Raw genomic sequence first — 21,169 nt, forward strand, 5'->3', positions numbered from 1 at the left:
GTGCAGGGGCCGCGCGGAGGCTCTGGGAGGGCAAAAAATGGGCCTCCTGGAAGTTCCAGAAGTCCGGAAATGGGCCTGTTCCCAGTCTCCGGAGGCTGTAGGAGGCTGTTTTCACCCTCCCAGAGGCTCAAGGAAAGCCTCCGGAGCCTGTAGAGGGCAAAAAAGCCCCCCTCCCCCATGGTGCAGGATGCAAAGTAGGCCACACCCACCATGGCTACCCCCACCCAGGAACCAGGCAAAGAACCGGTTGCTAAAAATTTTGAATCCATACTGGAATATTGGATGACCATTTGTCTGAAATGGTCTGGGGTCTCCTACTTGAGGAAGGGGTTGGACCCGAAGCCCTCCAAGGTCCCTTCCAACTCTGTTGTTCTGTTACCCCTCTCGAAAATAGGCAGTGTACCTGTCAAATTACCAAATGTTTGACACTGAAAGGGTTACTTTTCATCCTTGTGCTTTAATTCCCCAGGTACCACAAGGCCTTTCTGACCGAGCCAAGCCTTCATGCTGGAATTAATTCGGTTGTGTTGCTCATCGCTGCAGGCCATAGTTTTGAAGCCTCTATGCAGCTTCGGCAGATCGGTGTGAGATTGTTCTCTGTTGTAACTTACTATATTCATTTGGGCAGATAGGAAGGGAGGAAAGAGTGGTTAGCATGTTAGTCATTTGGGACAAAAATGAACAATGCTTCTTTGGAGCATACGCTGTCGTGAATGTTTATGGGTTTCTTGATGCGCAGTACATCTGGTCCTCAGTTAACAACTATCATTCAAATGATCACCATTTGCAAGTGTCAAGTCAGCTTGGAAAAAGTGGCCAAAAGTCGCAAGTCATGATCACATGATTGTTGCCCTTAATGACCGTGGGTGATTTACTTAACGTCATGGTCATTTGATGGTTTACTTAACAAAGGTATCCACTTAGCCACAGAATTGCTGTTCCCAATTGGGGTCCTTAAATGAGAATATTTTTTTTGTGTATTTCTTTCCTTATTCAGTTCAGATCCTGCCTTTCTTCCCAGTGGACACTTAAGGATAGTAATTTACAGTGGGGACGTCCACAGGAAATAGGGGGGGGGGGGTGGAATATATGTTACAACCATGTCTACACAATCAAAACCTGTTTCCTTTTTATTTGTGACACGTGTAAAAAAAAGGGAGATGAAGCTTCATTTGCCTGATCACTTCCCCTATTTAAATTTTTGGACATCCGCGATTAAAAACTAAATCTAAGTAAATGAAAAGCTGAATAAAAACAATTAAAATAGTAGCTGGTTTTAAAACGACAGAATATTATACTGCAAAATTCCGTGAAATTTGACTGTGCAATAAAACGGTTGGTCCTGGATTTTTGTCAAAGTTTTTTTTTTAAAGCAATGCAGTTCTTGATTGATCGTTTTAACCGAATATTTTTTTATGAAAAGAAGGTGCAAAACTCAGTGATTCTGGAATGGAATAACCGGAAGAACTCACACTGCTTCAGGGCTGGTTGAGCAATTAACACAAGGAAATCCACCCAAGCAGAAATTGGTTGTAAACATTCCTGGCATATTTATTCTGACTCAGTGAATTTTGCACATCCCTGAAGTTAAGAATCAGGCGATGCCAAATACAACATTCTACCCAGGAAATCAAATGAGTGGCGTTTGAACAAAAATCCAGCTGCAAATCCAGCATGGTTATATTGTTCAACCTGGTGTTTCTCGACCTTGTCGCCGTTAAGATGAGTTATTGTCCACACCAGAGGTGAAATTCAGCAGGTTCTGACAGGTTCTGGAGAACCAGTGGTACAAATTTTGAGTAGTTCGGAGGGCTGGCAAATACCACCTCTGGCTGGCCCCAGAGTGGGAAGGGAATGGAGATTTTGCAATATCCTTCCCCTGCCACGCCCACCAAGCCACGCCCATAGAGCTGGTAGTAAAAAAAATGAATTTCCCCACTGGTCCACACCTCTGAAAGTTGACAAGGCTGGCTTAGCCCAGGGGTGTCAAACTCAATTTCATTCAGGGTTCTATTTGACCTTGGAGGGGGGGTGGCCAGCTCAACATCACTCGAGGTTCCGTTTTCAGCTGCAATGGCCTCCTGCAGCTCTCTGCCAGCAAAAACGGAGCTTGGGAGGTGGGTGCACATGGCTTCCCCAAGCTCTGTTTTCACTGGCAGAGGGCTGCAGGAGGCCATCATAGCTGAAAACGGAGCTCAGGAGGGCCACACAGAAGCACCATGGGCCAGTCCTTTGCTGTTTCCAGGGTGGCCTCGTGGGCACCCTGCATCCAGCCCCCGGGCCTTGAGTTTGATACTTCTGGCTTAGCCCAAAGGCTGGTACCAAAGAGGGGGTTTTCTTTAAAAAATTCTTATATCTTTCATGAAATAACCTTTCTTTTTTTCTGGCAGGGATGAAGGTGAGCTGCGTTTTGGGGAGGAAGGGAAGCCTGGAAAAAATGCAGCACTATTGGGATGTAGGCTTTTATTTTGGTGCAAGCATCTTAACAGGCGACTTCGACAAAATCATCCAAGCCTCTGAAAAGCTGTACAAGCTGAATGCTCCTGTGTGGTATGTAGTGCTGACTTTTCATCTTGTGAAAGTGGGGGAAAGGGACGTCAGACGTCGCTAATACTTTTGAAGTAATCAGGAGGAAATTGTCAAAGTGGGCACCGGGGCAAGCACCACTCTGAAATCAGTAAGCCTGACCTACTTTCGTTTTCTGGAGCGAGTAAATCTGGCAGAAGTCATTTCTGGTGCACCACTAAGCCATAATATATGCTCGACTTCAGTTTCGTTTATTTGTGTTGTGTGATGAACCTAAAGATTGTGGCTCATTCAAGGCAAAGGCGGTTAACACAAATTGTGGCACAGTTGGAAAATGGTGAAATGAGCTACTGAATAAGCTATTTCAGTTATTCTATTGTTCTGGGTGTGCTCAAATAAGATAAATCAATAAATATCTACCTGCGTTGGCCCTTTTCTCCACCTCTTGTCTCACCTTTTCTCTACTTGTGCCAGGTACTTGACTTCCATCAAGGAGACTTACACAATCTACAATCATTTCAACACGGCCCCTGACACGTGGTCACCCAAACAAGAACTGGTTGATTTCTGGCTGGGGCTTTTAATGGAGTCCTGCCAGCCCTTCGTCTCCACGGAGAGCTGTTCGGTAAGGAAGCTGAGAGTCCTGCTTGTTTAAAGCAATACCATTCTTGAACTTGGATTGTCCCATTGAGACTGATGGGAAAGCTACTGAGCTGGATCACATTCGAATACGAGCAAATCTTAACTTGGGCTTTCTGGTCTCAACCATGAAACAGCATTTGTGGTTGTTGGTTTTTTTTAAAAATCTCTCTCAATTTTGCCCTGGGGGAAAAACATGCGATGGGGTGATGGTTGGGACCATCATGCCAAATAGCAATAGCACTCAGACTTATATACCTCTTTACAGCCCTCTCTAAGCGATTTACAGAGTCAGCATATTTCCCCCCAAAATCTGGGTCCTCATTTTACCGATCTCAGAAGGATGGAAGGCTGAGTCAACCTTGAGGCAGTCAGGATCGAACTCCAGGCTGTGAGCAGAGTTTGCCTGCAACACTACATTCTATCCACTGCGCCACCAGGACCAAGGAAAGGAGGGGAGAAATAGCAATAGCACTTAGACTTATATACCCCTTTACAGTGCTTTAAAGCCCTCTCTAAGCGGTTTACAGAGTCAGCATATTGCCCCCCAACAATTTGGGTCCTCATTGTACCCACCTTGGAAGGACGGAAGGCTGAGTCAACCTTAAGCCAGTCAGGATCGAACTCCTTGCTCTGGGCAGAGTCAGAGCTGCAATACTATATTCTAACTAATACACCACCACGACTCCTAGCAATAGCACTTAGACTTATATACCGCTTTGCAATGCTTTACAGCCTTCTCTAAGTCGTTTACAGAGTCAGCCTATTGCCCCCAACAATCTGGGTCCTCATTTTACCCACCTCGGAAGGATGGAAGGCTTGAGCCTTATGAGATTCAATCTGCCAAATTGCAGGCAGCCGGCAGTCAGCAGAAGTAGCCTGCAGTACTGCACTCTAACCACTGTGCCACCACGGCTCATGTCTAATTCTAAATATCTAAGTGTTTGCAAAACTAGTGTGTAAAAAATGAAATAAATAAAATGCAGTTAGTTGTCGACTTACAACAGTGACTGTTGAAGTTACAACAGCACTGGAAAAGGTGACCGATGGCGGGTTTTCACATTTACGACAGTTGCAGCATCCCTGTGGTCGCGTGATCAAAATCCAGATGCTTGGCAACCGACTCACGTTTATGACGGTTGCAGTTTCCTGGGGGTCACGCGATCCCTTTTGCGACCCCATTGTAAAATGGGGAAAAATTAACTTGACAACTGTTAAGTTGTTACCTGTTCAGTTGTTACCTGTTCAGTTGTTAACTGTCTCGCTTAGTGACAGAAATGTTGGACTCAATTGTGGTCGTAAGTCGAGGACTGCCTGTATAAAAGACACTTGCACACAAAAATGCCACGAATATTATGTATGGAAAATGCCTACGTTTATTCAGATTTGTGCTTGCTGAAAACAGTGCCAGTTGCAGGCAGCTCTTTCACAACTCTCCTTTCAAGATTTCTTTTTAACTTCTTGTTGTTGGTTGCGAAGTCGTGTCCAACCCATCGCGACCCCATGGACCACGTTCCTCCAGGCCTTCCTGTCCTCTATCATCTTCCGGAGTCCATTTAAGCTCACACCGACTGAAGTACCTTGAATTCAACTCAAGACTCTTTTTTTTTGTAGATAATGCAAAACGTTTACCCAGCTTGACTTCGGATATTTGGAAATTTCCCACTTCCTTTGTTGTTTCATGTTCCTTCCGTTCAACTAAGCGAATTCAGGGCAAGCTTTGCAGAACAGCTGTCTGCAGAGCTCAAGAACATGATGGGCTTCTCTCTCCTGCCAGAGGTTTCTTTCTGCGCTGAGTCTTAGCACTCTCCTTAACGGTCAGGGTTGCTTAAGCCATGGCCCCTCCGCATGATGTTAGAGTCCAGCACGCATCATCATCCCTGAACGCTGGCCCTGTTGGCTGGGGCTGATGGTAGTTGGAGTTTAACAACATCTGGAGGAGCCCAGCTTTGTTATTGCTGAAATAAGTTATACTCCAGGTAACCTGCCTCTTGTTACGATTTGTCTCTCTTTCTCTTTCCTAGCTGTGTTTCTCCCCTTTCTGTTGTCCCAGCTTACAATGTAGAAACCCCGACTGAACGTTCCTTTGGGGCAGAGACCTCTGTCTTGGTCTCCCCTCCCCACTTTGCGTCTGCATGTAGCAATAGTTCAAGTCACTCTCCTTCCTTACAATGCATTGCTTGCATGGGGATAGCTTTATAAAGGCAGTGATTCTCAAGTTCAACCCTCACCCCAATTGTCCTACCAGTTCAACCTTCACTCCAATTGTATTTCCAGTTCAACCTTTACCCCAATTGTGTTACGAGTTCAACCCTCACCCAAATTGTTCAACCCATACTCTAATTGTGTTACCAGTTCAACCCTCACCTCCATTGTGTTACCAGTTCAACCTTTATCCCAATTGTGTTACCAGTTCAACTCTCACCCCCATTGTGTTACCAGTTCAACCCTCACCTCCATTGTACCAGTTCAACCTTTACCCCAATTGTGTTACCAGTTCAACCCTCATCCCAATTGTTCAACCCTTACCCTAATTGTGTTACCAGTTCAACCCTCACCCCCATTGTGTTACCAGTTCAACCCTCACTTCCATTGTGTTACCAGTTCAACCCTCACCCCAATTGCGTTACCAGTTGAACCCTCACTCAATTGTTTTACCGGTTCAACCCTCACCCCCATTGTTACCAATTCAACCCTCATCTCCACTGTGTTACCAGTTCAACCCTCACCCCCAGTTGTGTTACCAGTTGAACCCTCATCCCAACTGTGTTACCAGTTCAACCCTCACCCCCATTGTTACCAATTCAACCCTCATCTCCATTGTGTTACCAGTTCAACCCTCACCCCAATATTGTTACCAGTTCAACCCTCGCGCCAATTGTGTTATCAGTTCAAGCCTCACCCAATTGTGTTACCAGTTCAACCCTCACCTCCATTGTGTTACCATTTCAACCCTTACCCAATTGTGTTACCAGTTCAACCCTCATACCAATTGTGTTACCACCTGGCTAGGCTCTTCCTCCTGGTACCCTTTTTGTAGAGGGCATCAAAATGCTGGCCTTCTGATAACCAAATATTGTGCTGCTCTTGTCCCCTGGTGATTTCACACCCTTCTCCTCATCTCGAGGAATTCATTGAATCTTCCCTTGTTTAAAATCATCAGAGTTGACCTTTCTTAACAGGTGTTGATTCTCGACCTGAGCAAGGTGCTCCAACCGTCTCAGCTCTCTGTGTGCAACGAGGAGATCAGAAAATCAGTGACCCTAAGCTACATCGGTTCCCTGGAAGAGGTACTTTCAGAGGTTTCACTTCATTTTCCTTTTTTTCCGCTTGCTGCCTGCTAGTCCTCGCTTAATGAATCCCCTGTTTAGCAACCATGCAAAGTCACAACGGCATTGGAAAAGCCACTATAAAGCAAGCCTGTGCATTTACAACCGTCACAGGGTCCCCAGGAGTCACATGATCAAGATTCAGGCATTTTGCAACCGGTGGGTGTTTATGACTGTTGCAGCACCCCATGTTCACATGATCACACCTGGCTTCCGACAAGCAGAGCTGATGGAGAAGCCGACAGTAAAACTGCAAGCCATGCTCACATGATGTCTCGATGACTCTGGACGATTTGATTAATGACCACAGTGGAAGGGAAGTCTTGAGTCCACAGGGTCATGGGATGTTTCACTTAGCAATGAAGTTGCCAGTTCCAGTTGTAGCAATAGCGATAGCACTTAGACTTATATACCGCTTCATAGTGCTTTTGCAGCCCTCTCCTAGCTAGTCAGCCTCTTGCCCCCCACAATCTGGGTCCTCATTTTACCCACCTCGGAAGGATGGAAGGCTGAGTCAACCTTGAGCCTGGTGAGACTCAAATTGCTGGCAGTGAGCAGAGTCAGCCCGCAATATTGCATTCTAACCACTGCACCACCGGGGCCAAGGAAAAGAAGGGAGCAATAGCAATAGCAATAGCAGTTAGACTTATATACCGCTTCATAGGGCTTTCAGCCCTCTCTAAGCGGTTTACAGAGTCAGCATATTGCCCCCAACAACAATCCAGGTCCTCATTTTACCCACCTCGGAAGGATGGAAGGCTGAGTCAACCCTGAGCCGGTGAGATTTGAACAGCCGACCTGCAGAACTGCAGTCAGCTGAAGTAGCTGCAGTGCTGCATTTAACCACTGCGCCACCTTCTCTCTCACCTCGGGAGAAATAGCAATAGCCCTTAGACTCACATACAGCTTCACAGTGCTTTACAGCCCCCTCTAAGCGGTTTACAGAGTCAGCCTATTGCCCCCAACAATCTGGGTCCTCATTTTACCCACCTCGGAAGGATGGAAGGCGGAGTCAACCTTGAGCTTGGTGAGACTCGAACTGCTGGCAGTGAACAGAGTCAGCCTGCAATATTGCATTCTAACCACTGCACCACCGGGGCCAAGGAAAAGAAGGGAGAAATAGCAATAGCCCTTAGACTCACATACAGCTTCACAGTGCTTTACAGCCCACTCTAAGCGGTTTACAGAGTCAGCCTGTTGCCCCCAACAATCTGGGTCCTCATTTTACCCACCTCGGAAGGATGGAAGGCGGAGTCAACCTTGAGCCGGTGAGATTCAATCTCCCAAACTGCAGCTAGCAGTCAGCTGAAGTAGCCTGCAGTACTGCACTCTAACCACTGTGTCACCTCGGCTCAGTTGGGGACTGAGTTTAATGACCTGACTTGTGGTCCTTAAGCGAGGATTACCCGTTCTTACAATTTTCAGTGATTGGGAATTTTGCTTCTAGGGTTATTTGCAACCAATTTTGTTGTATTTAACTACAATGACAATAAAGATTATACTTACTTACTTATTGGGTGTTTCTCTTGGCTTCTATAGGAAGGAATTTCCACCTGGACCTTTCCTGCATCCTCCATCCGTGGAATCAGGTAATGAGATCATCATTGCCATTTCTGAAGAGGGCATCTAAATGCTGGCCTTCTGCATAACTCAACATCCAGCATCCGAATTGTGCTTACTGTGCACATGTCACACTTAAAGCCACACATTTTGCCAACTTGCGAGGCTTGGTTAGGGTTCAACCTTGATCAGTTTCCTTGTGACTTTTCATATTCTGGAAACTCAGACGATTTGGTTAACTTATGGTTCATCCTATCGCACAAAATTAGAAAATTCTTTAATTCAGCAACGAGGTCATCATGCGAATGGAATTTAATGCCTGTGTAACACAGCATTATCTCTGTCCTTGGCCCTAGTGGTCGTATTTGGATCTTTGAGAATATATCAATTCCACAAAGTGGCAATCACAGACAATAGGTTCAGTTGCCAATACTTAATGTAAGATTATTTCCTTAACTTCCTTCTGGAAGTCAGAGGCATTGGGTTACCTTTCTTTTCATGAAAAGTGATCTCCTCGTCCTTTTTAAACCTTCACATAAATCTCCTAAGCCAGGGGTCAGCAAACTTAAACACTCAAAGAGCCATTTGGACCCCTTTCCCACAGAAAAGAAAACCCCTTTCCCACAGAAAAGAAAACTCCGGGACCCACAAAGGTCCTAACCGGAATCCCCCATTCAATTCTGGAGCTGACCGGAAGTCCAGTTCCCCCACCATAGAGTCTCCTCCTAGCGCGGCGTACTTTTTCCTCTACCTGTCCTAACCGAAAGGCCTATCAATTGTGGAGACAACTGGAAAACCCTCTCCTTGCCATTCTCCTGGCACACTGTGCTTCTCTCTCCCCCACTCCACCGGAAGCTCCTCTCAAAATTGTAGCGCCGACCGGTGATGGAGCCGCAGCAGAGGGAGGAAACAGCCACCGTTTGCTGACCCCTGTCCTAAGCCAGTGATGGCTAACCTTTTTGTAGCTGCGTGCCCGCGTAATGCAATGCATGTGCACCTCGCCCACCGTGCATTCGCCCCTCTGCCCTCCACCCCCTGGGTATGCATGTGCAACCCCTTGCCTGCGCCCCACCCCCATGCATGCACATGCCTCTCTCGCATGTGCCTCACCCACCACGCATGCATGGCAGAGACCCAAAAACCAGCTGGCTGGTGGGAAGCACACGCACATGTACCGTGGAGCTGAGCTGGGGCGGCAGCTTGCGTGCCCACAGAGAGAGTTCTGCCTGCCCCCTGTAGCATCATGCGTGCCATAGGTTCACCATCACTTAGGACCCAAGCTTAATTTTAACAGGTTGTCCAAGGGGTGTTCAGTCTTTATGGGGGCGCTCACATCTCAAAGGCTTTTGAACCAGCATCGTCAAACAATGATAAGAAAACACTTTCAGGCAAAGTAAATCAACAGCTCATACAACATTCCCTGCACAGAAAAAGGTAATATCTGATCAGGAAGCTTTTGAGGCTAGCATAGATGAAGGATCTTGAAAGGATAAGTCAAGTTTGGGGGGGGGCGTGTTTGCTTTTACTGGTGAGAAGAAGGAATGGATATTCCTGCCAAACTGAAGTTCTCCTCCTGTGGACTAAGCCGCCTTCTCCCCAAAGGCCTGTTTTCTACGTGCCTGAATTCTTTTCTTCTCTCTCTTTCTTTTTTGCACCAGTATTTCTAAGTGTGACGAACGATGCTGTTTCCTTTATGTGCGGCATACAGTTGAAGATTTCCAGTTATACTTCCCTACCCAAAATCACTGCCGCTGGTGAGTGGGGGCGAGGAGGTGAGGGTACCAACAGAAGCCAAGACCCAAAGAAAGAAAGCTAGTGCAGTCCTGGGCTGTTATCAACACAGGAAGAACATCAGGATCACGAGAAGTGATAATTCCATTCTGTACTGCACCAGTGAGGCCACATTTGAAACACGGCCTATAATTCTGGTCACCACAATACACAAAAAAAATGCCGAGAGCCTAGTGCAGGGGTGTCAAACTCGATTTCATTGTGGGCCGCATCAGAGTTGGGTTTGACTTCAGGGGTCTGGGGTGGGCGTGGCCAGGGTGGGCATCGCCGTGGCACGACAAAACCGCGAAGCCCTTATCCGCGGAGACAAGCGCGTCGCTAAAGCCGCGACATCACTGCGCGTCATCACCACCGCGACAACAGCGCGGCAACAGAAGAGCGCTTTAAAACGGCGCCGCGGCAGAAAGCCGATTTCAATTAAGATAAGGGTTAGGATTAGGTTTAGGGGTTTGTTTTAGGGTTTGTTTTAGGGTTTGTTTTAGGTTTAGGGTTAGGTTTAGGGTTAGGTTTAGGGTTAGGTTTAGGGTTAGGTTTAGGGTTAGGTTTAGGGTTAGGTTTAGGGTTAGGTTTAGGGTTAGGTTTAGGGTTAGGTTTAGGGTTAGGTTTAGGGTTAGGTTTAGGGTTAGGTTTAGGGTTAGGTTTAGGGTTAGGTTTAGGGTTAGGTTTAGGGTTAGGTTTAGGGTTAGGTTTAGGGTTAGGTTTAGGGTTAGGTTTAGGGTTAGGTTTAGGGTTAGGTTTAGGGTTAGGTTTAGGGTTAGGTTTAGGGTTAGGTTTAGGGTTAGGTTTAGGGTTAGGTTTAGGGTTAGGTTTAGGGTTAGGTTTAGGGTTAGGTTTAGGGTTAGGTTTAGGGTTAGGTTTAGGGTTAGGTTTAGGGTTAGGTTTAGGGTTAGGTTTAGGGTTAGGTTTAGGGTTAGGTTTAGGGTTAGGTTTAGGGTTAGGTTTAGGGTTAGGTTTAGGGTTAGGTTTAGGGTTAGGTTTAGGGTTAGGTTTAGGGTTAGGTTTAGGGTTAGGTTTAGGGTTAGGTTTAGGGTTAGGTTTAGGGTTAGGTTTAGGGTTAGGTTTAGGGTTAGGTTTAGGGTTAGGTTTAGGGTTAGGTTTAGGGTTAGGTTTAGGGTTAGGTTTAGGGTTAGGTTTAGGGTTAGGTTTAGGGTTAGGTTTAGGGTTAGGTTTAGGGTTAGGTTTAGGGTTAGGTTTAGGGTTAGGTTTAGGGTTAGGTTTAGGGTTAGGTTTAGGGTTAGGTTTAGGGTTAGGTTTAGGGTTAGGTTTAGGGTTAGGTTTAGGGTACTGAGTGCTTGGGAATGCACGGATTTGCCCTCCGCGATTATGTCATCGCGGTAGGGTCGCGGTTTTCCTTAGCGCTTCAAATGGCATGAATTAGTCTTCGCGCTTATGTCTCCGCGAATAAGGGCTTCACGGATTTGTGGTGGAACCGGGCATCGCTCCTGTCAAGCGCCTGTGGTGGCCCGAGCGCTCTGCCAGCAAAAACGGGCTGCTGAGCCCCATTTTTGGCTGCAATGGCCTCCTGCAAGCCTCTTGACAGCAAAAATGGAGCTCGGAAAGGCAATGTGCTCAAAGCAGTATCAATCTTTATGAAGATGTTTCTTTCTTTTTTTAACTTTTTATTTTGTTTATGCAAACTTCGACATCTTTGCAACACATTACACTTCTTTCACATATCACTTGTGATTCTTTTATCTGTACATATGTCTTGTATAGCTATAGCTTTATAGATATGTGCATTTATATTATTTCATACATCTTTTTTCTTCATTCTATATATAACATTCTATATAACAACCTTTATTACATTTGAATCGTTTTGCATCCATTTTCCTATTATTTATTTGCTACAGTCTATTTTGTATCTCTATCTTTTAATCATTTTCTGGTTTTGTAGTTGTTGTTTTTTTAATTTGTTGATCTTTCTTCCTTTCTTTTTTGCTTTCCTGCTCCCCCCGCCCTTTTCCTCTAGCCAATTATACCATAAATCCCATAAGGAGTAATATTCAGATTCTTCTTTATGAAGATGTTTTATGAGCTTCTATTATTCCCTGAGATTTTCCTTCCTCTTTTATTTCAGGTTTTTTGAACTGGTCCATTCTTTCATGGCAGAGATGGGCGAAGAAGGGAATTGGTGCAGCTCTCCAGTGGAACTAGAGGTGAACTGGGGGCGGGGGAAGGAGTTGTCAATCAGGCCTTCTTGGTTTTCTTAGGAAGGATTTCTCAATGAGTGAAGAAGGAAACAACAAACCTAGCCAGCTCTAGAGATGACTTAGCATAAAAATAGCTAGCGTGAAGAGGTCTTTTTTAGTGCTGTGCTGAAATTTTCTTCTGAACCTTTTCTCACAACCTAAAGGTTAAAACATATAAAGAACAGTTGCTGGAATTGGGTATATCTAGTCCAGTAATGGCTTTCTAGGAGCCTGGGGAGAGCAAACAACAGCGCAATGCACAAACCAGAAGCCCGTTCACAAATTATTGGTTTGTGCTTTGGGAGATTTTTTGCCCTCTGGAGGGTGAAAAACAGCCCAACGTGAAAACCGGAAGGCTGTTCCTGAATTGGTTTGCATGTTGGGTGGTTTTTCACCCTCCTGAAACTTTAGGGAAGGCCGAAAAAATACCCCAAAACACCCCCAAAATGCTCCAAAATCAAGGCCGAAAATCAGTTCGCCAGCGCACACATGTGCACTGCAGCTGACACGGCAACTCCTCACGTGCCCTCAGAAATGGCTTCACGTGCCACCTGTGGCAATGCGTGCTATAGTTTCACCATCATGCGTCTAGTTTGATGAAAAGGACTAGGGTGACATGATAGCAGTGTTCCGATATCTCAGGGGTTGCCACAAAGAAGAGGGAATCAAATTGTTCTCCAAAGCACCTGAGTGTAAAGCAAGAAGCAATGGGTGGAAACTAATCAAGGAGAGAAGCAACTTACAACTGAGGAGAAATTTCCTGGCAGTTAGAACAATTAATCAGTGGAACAACTTGCCTCCAGAAGTTGTCAGTGCTCCAACACTGGAAGATTTTAAGAAGATGTTGGATAACCATTTGTCTGAAGCGGTGTAGCGTTTCCTGCCTAAGCAGGGGGTTGGACTAGAAGACCTCCAAGATCCCTTCCAATGCTGTTATTCCATTCTACCATTCACATGATGATAAGAAAGACATTGCTCTCCATGTGTTTTTCAACTAGGGAACACTAGTGAAATTCTCCCTAGCGGCATGCAAGTTTCTTACATTTTATCTCTGTAATAGATTTGCTAAGGCAAATGAGTGAGTCTGTTTATTGTGTACATTTCCTACACTGTCTTGCAATTTCCTTGGCTTTTTATGCATCCATTCAAGTGGAAAATATGAGGAAACCCAACCTGGGCACAGTTTTCCAAAGAAGAAAAGGGATAGAGAGAGGTTTGTGTAGAAAAACACAACCGTGCCACTTTGCTTTGCCATCTTGCAATGACCTCAGGAGCGACACCAAAATAAATCTCAAACTGTGCAGTTTTTCCAGAGTATGGAAGAGCATATAATTTTTAGATAAAAAGTGAACGATAATGAATATTGAAATGAAAACCTGTTCCAATCACACCTATTTCCTCTTAAGTGTAATATTTCGGTTGTAAATTTAATGGGGTGCATGAGCTTGCATGTTTAATCAGCATCTAGAGAAATAATTGTTAAAGTCTTCAGCTGCACTCATTTCAGTGTTTAGTCTTGGTTGTAGAGAGTGCTGAAACGCCACTTTTCTCAAAGCTATTTTGACGTAAAAACAAGGTGGGACTTTGGTGCCTTTAAAAGTGTTTGTGTAATAATTGCACATTGTTTGCAAACACCATATTTTTTTAAAAAAATGGTCTTAAACCATCTGAGAATGCTTTACAACATCAGAAAAATAGGATGTTGGAGACAAACTTCAACAAGTACAAATTTGCTTGCATAAAATATAAGTGTAGCAATCCCTGTTCCAAGGGACGTGGTGGCTCAGTGGCTAAGACACTGAGCTTCTCTATCAGAAACGTCGGCAGTTCAGCAGTTCGAATCCCTAGCGCCGCATAACAGAGTGAGCTCCCATTACTTGTCCCAGCTTCTGCCAACCTAGCAGTTCAAAAGCATGTAAAAAATGCAAGTAGAAAAATAGGGACCACCTTTGGTGGGAAGGTCACAGCGTTCTGTGCGCCTTCGGCGTTTAGTCATGCTGGCCGTATGACCACAGAGGTGTCTTCCGACAGCACTGGCTCTTTGGCTTTGTAATGGAGATGAGCACCGGCCCCTAGAGTCAGGAATGAGTGGCACATATGTGCAAGGGCGACCTTTACCTTTATCCCTATTCCATTTATGGAATCTGACAGGATTGGCAGCTGAAGGTTGAGCAGTGACTTCTTTTACCATGTTTAAGATCAAGAAGCTAATTTAAAGAACTCGGGATTCATTATCTTCCACATTTTCCTGGATTGTCTGCCCCAGACAGACTCAAAATTTGCTCTAACTAATTATAGGGCTGTTTGTGTATCTACATATATATATTTTTATTTTTTCATTTTCATACACTCACATGTATACACCATACAGTATCAAACAATAATTGCATCAATTCCTCTTGTCGACAATGCCCCAGAAAATAAAAGCCCAATATACCTCTTCCATTCTCCATACACCTCTTTCTTCCACCACCCTCCAACTTTCTATCTTCCCTCCATCATCCACCTCTACCCTACTTCTCCTCGCCCTCTACCACTCCTCTCTCCAGATCCGCTCCCCCCCTTCCTTTTTGCCTTCCCCCCCACCCTCTCTCCCATCCCTCTCTACCCATCTTTCTTCTTTCCTACTCCTCATCCCCTTGGTGTATTTCCAGTATATGTTAATGGCTTATCCTATTTTTAAAGAAAAATTAAAGAAAAACAGTATACATGTGAAGTCACATTGCATTGAGATCTAACACATCGTGTCTAGCCTAATATATATCCCTCCCTCCCCCCTGTTTGTGTATCAAAGGTCTTCTGACCAGACTTTGCACTTCCTTATATGCTCTCTATGCTTTCATGTTCACAGTATGACTATGAATACACTGAAGCAGGCGACAGGGTGGTTTTGGGGAAAGGGACATACGGTGTGGTCTACGCCGGACGAGACCGCAGCAACCAAGTGCGCATTGCCATTAAAGAGATTCCGGAGCGGGATAGCAGGTAAGGGCACAGAATGGAAAAACTTGCCATGGCCAACGTGCCCCGGCCGATTCACCCCAGCTATTTTACCACTTCCAATTCACCATGGGACAGCTTGTCATAAGACAGCTTCAGCACAGGACAATTTAATGTAGGGGGGGGGGGGGAACGTGGTGGGTCAGTGGCTAAGACGCTGCGGTTGTCGATCAGAAAGGTCGGCAGTTTGGTGGTTTGAATCCCTAGTGCCGCGTAACGGAGTGAGCTCCCATTACTTGTCCCAGCATCTGCCAACCTAGCAGTTCATGTAAAAAAATGCAAGTAGAAAATAGGGACCACCTTGGTGGGAAGGTAACAGTGTTCCTTGCGCCTAGTGAGTTTTCCCGCATTGATTTGTCCAGTGCTGCGTTGGCCGCAGCGAGTTGTCTTAGATCAGGGGTGTCAAACTCAAGGCCCGGGGGGCCAGATCCGGCTCATGAGGTGCTTAGATCTGGCCCATGGGGCCGCCCTGGAAACAGCAAAGGGCCAGCCCACAGTGGCTCTGCCAGTGAAAACTGAGCCGCAGTTTTCACTGGCAGAAGATTGCTGGAGACCGTCGCAGCAGAAAACGGGCCTCAAGAGCCCATTTTTGCTGGCAAAGCACTCAGGCCACCACAGGTGCCCCTGACATGAGTGATGTCGAACTGGCCATGCCCCCTCTGGCCACGCCCACCCCATCCCCTCAAGGTCAAACATAACCCTGATACAGCCCTCAATGTAATCGAGTTTGATACCCTTGTTTTAGACCCAATAGGACCTGTGGGCAGAGAAGATATTTCCAGATCATTCAGTGGGAAGCGCTGGCTTTGACCTCCCCTCCCATCCTTTGGCAGAGTTATTTTGTTCTTGGAAGAGTCTGCCTGGGTCTTTCATTGTTGGTCTTACTTCTCAGATATTCACAGCCTCTGCACGAGGAGATTGCCCTGCACAAGCGCCTGAAGCACAGGAACATTGTCCGCTATCTGGGTTCCGTGAGTCAAAATGGCTTCCTCAAAATCTTCATGGAGGAAGTGCCTGGAGGTGAGTAAGCAGGAGATGCGATTCTGAAACCCTGGTGAAGATGGGAATGGATTCCTTTCAGCAAAATCAGATCTTGAGGAGGAGAATAAGAAAGACGGTACCAAAGAGGTCACAGTGAAATCCAGTGGAGTCCTTTTTTTTTTTATTTGCTTACACAGAATGGACAGAATCTTGCCAGAGTGAAGTTATACAGGGAGTCTTCGACTTTACAAGCACAGTTGAGCCCAAAATTTCCATGAATAAGCAAGACAGTTGTTGAGTGAGTTTTGCCCCATTTTAGAATCTTCTTGAAAGCCTCCAAGTGATGGGGCACCCACAACTTCTGAAGACAAACCATTCCACTGGTTGGTTGATTTCTCCATTAGGACATTTAAGAGATTGAAGATAGCCACTTCCTAGAATCTCTCAGGGTATATCTAGTGGTGGGTTACTGCTAGTTTGGACCGGTCCAGGCGAAATCATGAAGATGGCCTCGGTAGAAATATACATTTCATTTGTCACCTGCTCCTAACCCTAACCCCGCCCACCCGCCCCGGTGCTATGCCGTCCTATTTAGCTATGTTTTTGAAGCTGAGTGTATGTGCAGAAGGTGCGTTGGGGCACAAAGCACATGCACGGAAGGGGCGAGCAAAGTGCATGCGTGGAAGGCCGCACACATTCGCAGAAGGCGCCCAGTCACATTTTTGGCGCTGGGTAAACCAGTTGTTCATTTATGTACCGCCCAACTCTGGGTATATCCATTAGATTACAGTAGCATGGATCTGTCTGTGTGGTATGAGCAAATAAAGAACTGAACTTTAACTGGATTGTTTTGTGTCGTTGTTGACAATTGGGTCATTTCCCAATGTCCTTTTAAAGGCTAATTCCTTGCTGTTTACTTGCTAACATTGTGGGTTTCTGGGCTTTTTGAGTGGCTCCCACCTTCTTTCCTTACAAATGAAGGTGAGATGGGTTGCAATTTAGAAACAGACTACAGGAGAGTTGGATGTAGAAATAGAAACAAGTGACAGGCAGAAGTTGTGCCAGGGGTGGGTTCCTGCCAGTTCTAACCTCTCTATAGAAGAGGTTCCACAAATCTACAGTGCCATTTAGAACCGGTTCCAGCTCCCTCCCCCCCTCCACCTGTCCACACATCATCAAGATGAAGAGCGAGAGGAGGAATTCTGGGAGTTTGAACACCCCTGGGGTTTTTTTTCTAAAGGGTTAGGAGTGCAAGGATCTTGTAACTTGACAGCTTTAAGACTTGTGTGCTTCAAATGCCAGAGTTTCTGAGCCAACATTTTGATTGCTAAGCAAGGGCGTTGTTAAGTGAGTTGCACCACATTTTACAAGTTGGCCACGCCCACCCAGTCACATGACTGCCAAGCCACACCCACCTGATCACATGCCCAGCAAGCCACTCCCACCCAGTCACATGGCCAACAAGCCACTCCCACAAAGCAGGCCACACCTACAGAAGAGGTTCTAAAAAATTTTGAAACCCACCACTGAGTTGCGCCGATTATTTTCTGTCAGTGTGAGACATAAACTTCATCCGTCAGGATGTATGAGCTCATCATTTGATGTTGCTCAGTTTTTAAATTTCCCACCTCGTTTCTGCATATATTTTTCCTTCCCCTTTGCAAAAATCCATGTGAAAATCTCTGCCAGTTTTGGTGAGCATTTCTCTCCTATTTTGCACTTTGTATTCTTAAACCTTATTCTTAAAATAGGGACGCAGTGGCTCAGTGGCTAAGATGCTGAGCTTGTTGATCAGAAAGGTTAGCAGTCTGGCGGTTCAAATCCCTAGCGCCATGTAAGAGAATGAACTCCCATTACTTGTCCCAACTCCTGCCAACCTAGCAGTTCGAAAGCACCTAAAAATGCAAGTAGAAAAATAGGAACCACCTTTGGTGGGGAGGTAACAGTGTTCCGTGCGCTTTCGGCATTTAGTCATGCCAGCCACATGACCACAGACACGTCTTCGGACTCTGTCGTCTCTTCGGGTTTGAAACGGAGATGAGCATTGCTCTCTAGAGGGATAGCACATATGTGCGAGGGGAACCTTTACCTTTAGTCTTAAACTGCTAGTTTTGGTTCTGACAGGCTGTGTTTGTGTCTGTTGTATTTTCCCTTTGTGTTTTCATACGCACCTTTTTGAAGTTGCAAATGGCACTGCAAAATTTGTGAACAAGCTAAAAAAGAAAAAAGCATAAACCGAGCCCTGATTCCCATGCCTGTTTGGGAAATGTAGCTTTCATCAAAAAATGTGTACTCAGATGCAAACGGATCATCCTTCCCCATCTTACGGTGGGTCTTAAAATGAGGGCCTTTAGGAAGACACAGCATGCATGGATCAATGATGCTAAGGATCAGGAAGCAAATGCTTCTTGTCACTCTGGGTAAGCATCTTGAGCTCTTTGTTCTGCCTCCCGGAAACCCTTCCAGATCTAATTGCCAAAGCAAGCAGGACATTTTCCAGCTATTTGGCTATGAGAAAGAAACAGACGAACGTTGAAGTTTACAGCTTGACTTGTATTTAATGTGGGTTATAAAATGAGGAAAAAGCCCCCAAACTCTTAAGAGAGACGCAAAACATGTCAAGCTCAGATTGTTTTACATACTTCTACCAAACTCTTTTCTGCAAAACCCGACAGGAAACTCAGGCCCCACCTTTGTGACATTTTGTTTATTTTATTTTTATTTCATTTAATTCGTCAAACATGTAAAAAATAACAGCTATAAGTATAAACATAAGGACGAACTAAGTAAATGGGTACGAATAAATGGGGACAGTAGGACAGGGACGGTAGGCACGCTGGTGCGCTTATGCATGCCCCCTTTACAGACCTCTTGGAAATGGGGTGAGGTCAACAGTAGACAGGCTTAGGTTAAAATTATGGGGGTTGGGGGACATAACAGAGTCAGGTAGAGCAGTCCAGGCATTGACCACTCGGTTGCTGAAGTCGTATTTTCTGCAATTCGAGTTTGGAGTGGCTTATCTTGAGTTTATATCTATTGTGTGCTCATGTATTGTTGCAGTTGAAGCTGAAGTAATCATTGGCAGGTAGGATGTTGTAGCAGATCATTGTATGTACTACGCTTAGGTCAGACCGCAAGCGGCGTAGTTCTAGGTTTTCCAAGCCCAAAATTTCAAGTCTGGTGGCATTGGGTATTTTGTTGTGAGTAGAGGACTGGAGGACTCTCCTCGTGAAATACCTCTGGAGTCGCTCGATTGTATTAATATTTGATACACAGTGTGAATTCCAGGCAGACGAGCTGTATTCGAGAATTGGTCTAGCAAAGGTTTTGTATGCCCTAGTTTGCAGTACAATATTACCAGAGAAGGAGCTTCACAATTGTTGACAATGCCTAATTAGGTTGACAGTGCCTCCCCCCGCACCCCTCACTTCCTATCCCTGTGGCATAGTGAGTACAGATAGTCCTCGACATATGACCAAGATTCAGCCCAGAATTTCTGTTGCTAAGGGGAGCAGCTGTCAAGTGACTTTTGCCCCAGTTTATAACCCTTCTTGTCACGCTTGTGAAGTGAATCATTGCAGGTAAGTTAGTAACATGGTCGTTAAGCGAATCTGGCTTCCCCATTGTCTTTGCTTGTCAGAAGGTTGCAAAAGGGGATGACATGACCCGAGGACACGGCAACTGTCATACGTATGAGTCCATTGCCATGTTTCGATCACACGATCAAGGGTTGTGTGACAAACAGTCGTAAGTTACTTCTTTAAGCGCCGTTGTAACTTTTCAATGGTCACTAAATGAACTGTTGTAAGTCGAGGTGCACCTGTACGCTGTTCCAGCCACCAAAAGTCATATTATAGCAATAGTACTTAGCAATAGCAATTAGACATATAAACCTCTTCACAGGGCTTTACAGCCCCCTCTAAGTGGTTTACAGAATCAGCCTATTTGCCCCCAACAATCTGGGTCCTCATTTTACCCACCTCAGAAGGATGGAAGGCTGAGTCAGTGTTGAGCCTGGTGAGACTCGAACTGCTGGCAGTGAGCAGAGTCAGCCTGCAATATTGCATTCTAACCACTGCACCACCAGGGCCAAGGAAAGGAAGGGAGAAATAGCAATAGCCCTTAGACTCACATACAGCTTCACAGTGCTTTACAGCCCCCTCTAAGCGGTTTACAGAGTCAGCCTCTTGCCCCCAACAATCTGGGTCCTCATTTTACCGACCTTGGAAGGATGGAAAGCTGAGCCAACCTTGAGCTTGGTGAGCTTCGAACTGCCAAACTGCTGGCAGCCGGCAGTCAGCAGAAGCAGCCTGCAGTACTGCACTCTAAACCACTGCGCCACCTCGGCTCTTATGTTATCCGTGTGGTTTGTGAGCAATTGGTTCTCAAAGGTTTATTTCTGGTGCAAAGTAACCTCTTTCCTCCCCTCCCATCTCCCCATATAGGAAGCCTCTCTTCCCTCTTGCGCTCAATGTGGGGTCCGCTGAAGGACAACGAACCAACCATTGTATTCTACACGAAGCAAATTCTAGAGGGTTTGCGTTACCTCCACGATAACCAGATTATCCACCGAGATATCAAGGTGAGGAACCACCCCCACGTTGCGGGATGGCTTGATATTGCTACCTCATGTTTTCTGCTCTGGAGGTCTTGGACTTCCTGATTCTCTAAAGCAACAGTTTCTATGATTGACAGGGAGATAACGTCTTGATCAACACTTATAGTGGAGTATTAAAAATTTCAGACTTCGGCACTTCCAAAAGGCTGGCTGGGATCAGCCCAAGCACTGAGACATTCACAGGTAAGGTCTTAGGGGTCTAAGAATGAACATTTTAAATATGCGGTCCTTGGCGCTCTCTGAGCTCGGTTGGTTGTTTTGCACACATTTCATCGCCAAACTAGGTAACACCATCAGTGCTAAGGAAGTGGGGTTTGCTCTCTCTTTATATGCTAATGACTTGCCCTGTCAGTGTTTTTGGTGGTTCCTTGAGTAGGCTGTTGCTTACTATTTGATTGTTTGTTAGACTTGGTAATTCCTTGATTAGGGTCTTGTTATAGACTCAAATAGAGCTGGAAGGGACCTTGGAGGTCTTCTGGTCCAGCCCCCTGCTCAAGCAAGGGAACCTATACTATTCCTTGATTAGGGTCTTG

At 45.6% G+C, this 21,169-nt stretch overlaps 1 protein-coding gene across 1 annotated transcript in view; it reads left to right on the forward strand.

Annotated features, from left to right (window-relative positions):
* Positions 1–21,169, forward strand: part of MAP3K6 (mitogen-activated protein kinase kinase kinase 6) — a 70,594-nt gene that overhangs the window by 33,277 nt on the left and 16,148 nt on the right. Inside the window, exons 8-18 of the mRNA XM_087727380.1 lie at positions 470–582; positions 2,391–2,550; positions 3,001–3,151; positions 6,348–6,455; positions 8,034–8,083; positions 9,713–9,808; positions 11,926–12,004; positions 14,889–15,022; positions 15,930–16,057; positions 20,464–20,600; positions 20,714–20,819. Of these exons, the coding sequence (XP_087583506.1) occupies positions 470–582; positions 2,391–2,550; positions 3,001–3,151; positions 6,348–6,455; positions 8,034–8,083; positions 9,713–9,808; positions 11,926–12,004; positions 14,889–15,022; positions 15,930–16,057; positions 20,464–20,600; positions 20,714–20,819 (1,262 nt within the window). The remainder of the gene's footprint in view (positions 1–469; positions 583–2,390; positions 2,551–3,000; positions 3,152–6,347; positions 6,456–8,033; positions 8,084–9,712; positions 9,809–11,925; positions 12,005–14,888; positions 15,023–15,929; positions 16,058–20,463; positions 20,601–20,713; positions 20,820–21,169) is intronic.

The sequence above is a fragment of the Thamnophis sirtalis genome, unplaced genomic scaffold (assembly GCF_051295495.1).
Source record: "Thamnophis sirtalis isolate CommonGarterSnake01/CBP01778 unplaced genomic scaffold, rThaSir2_p1.2 scaffold_13, whole genome shotgun sequence".
In the NCBI taxonomy this organism is placed as follows: domain Eukaryota; kingdom Metazoa; phylum Chordata; class Lepidosauria; order Squamata; family Natricidae; genus Thamnophis; species Thamnophis sirtalis.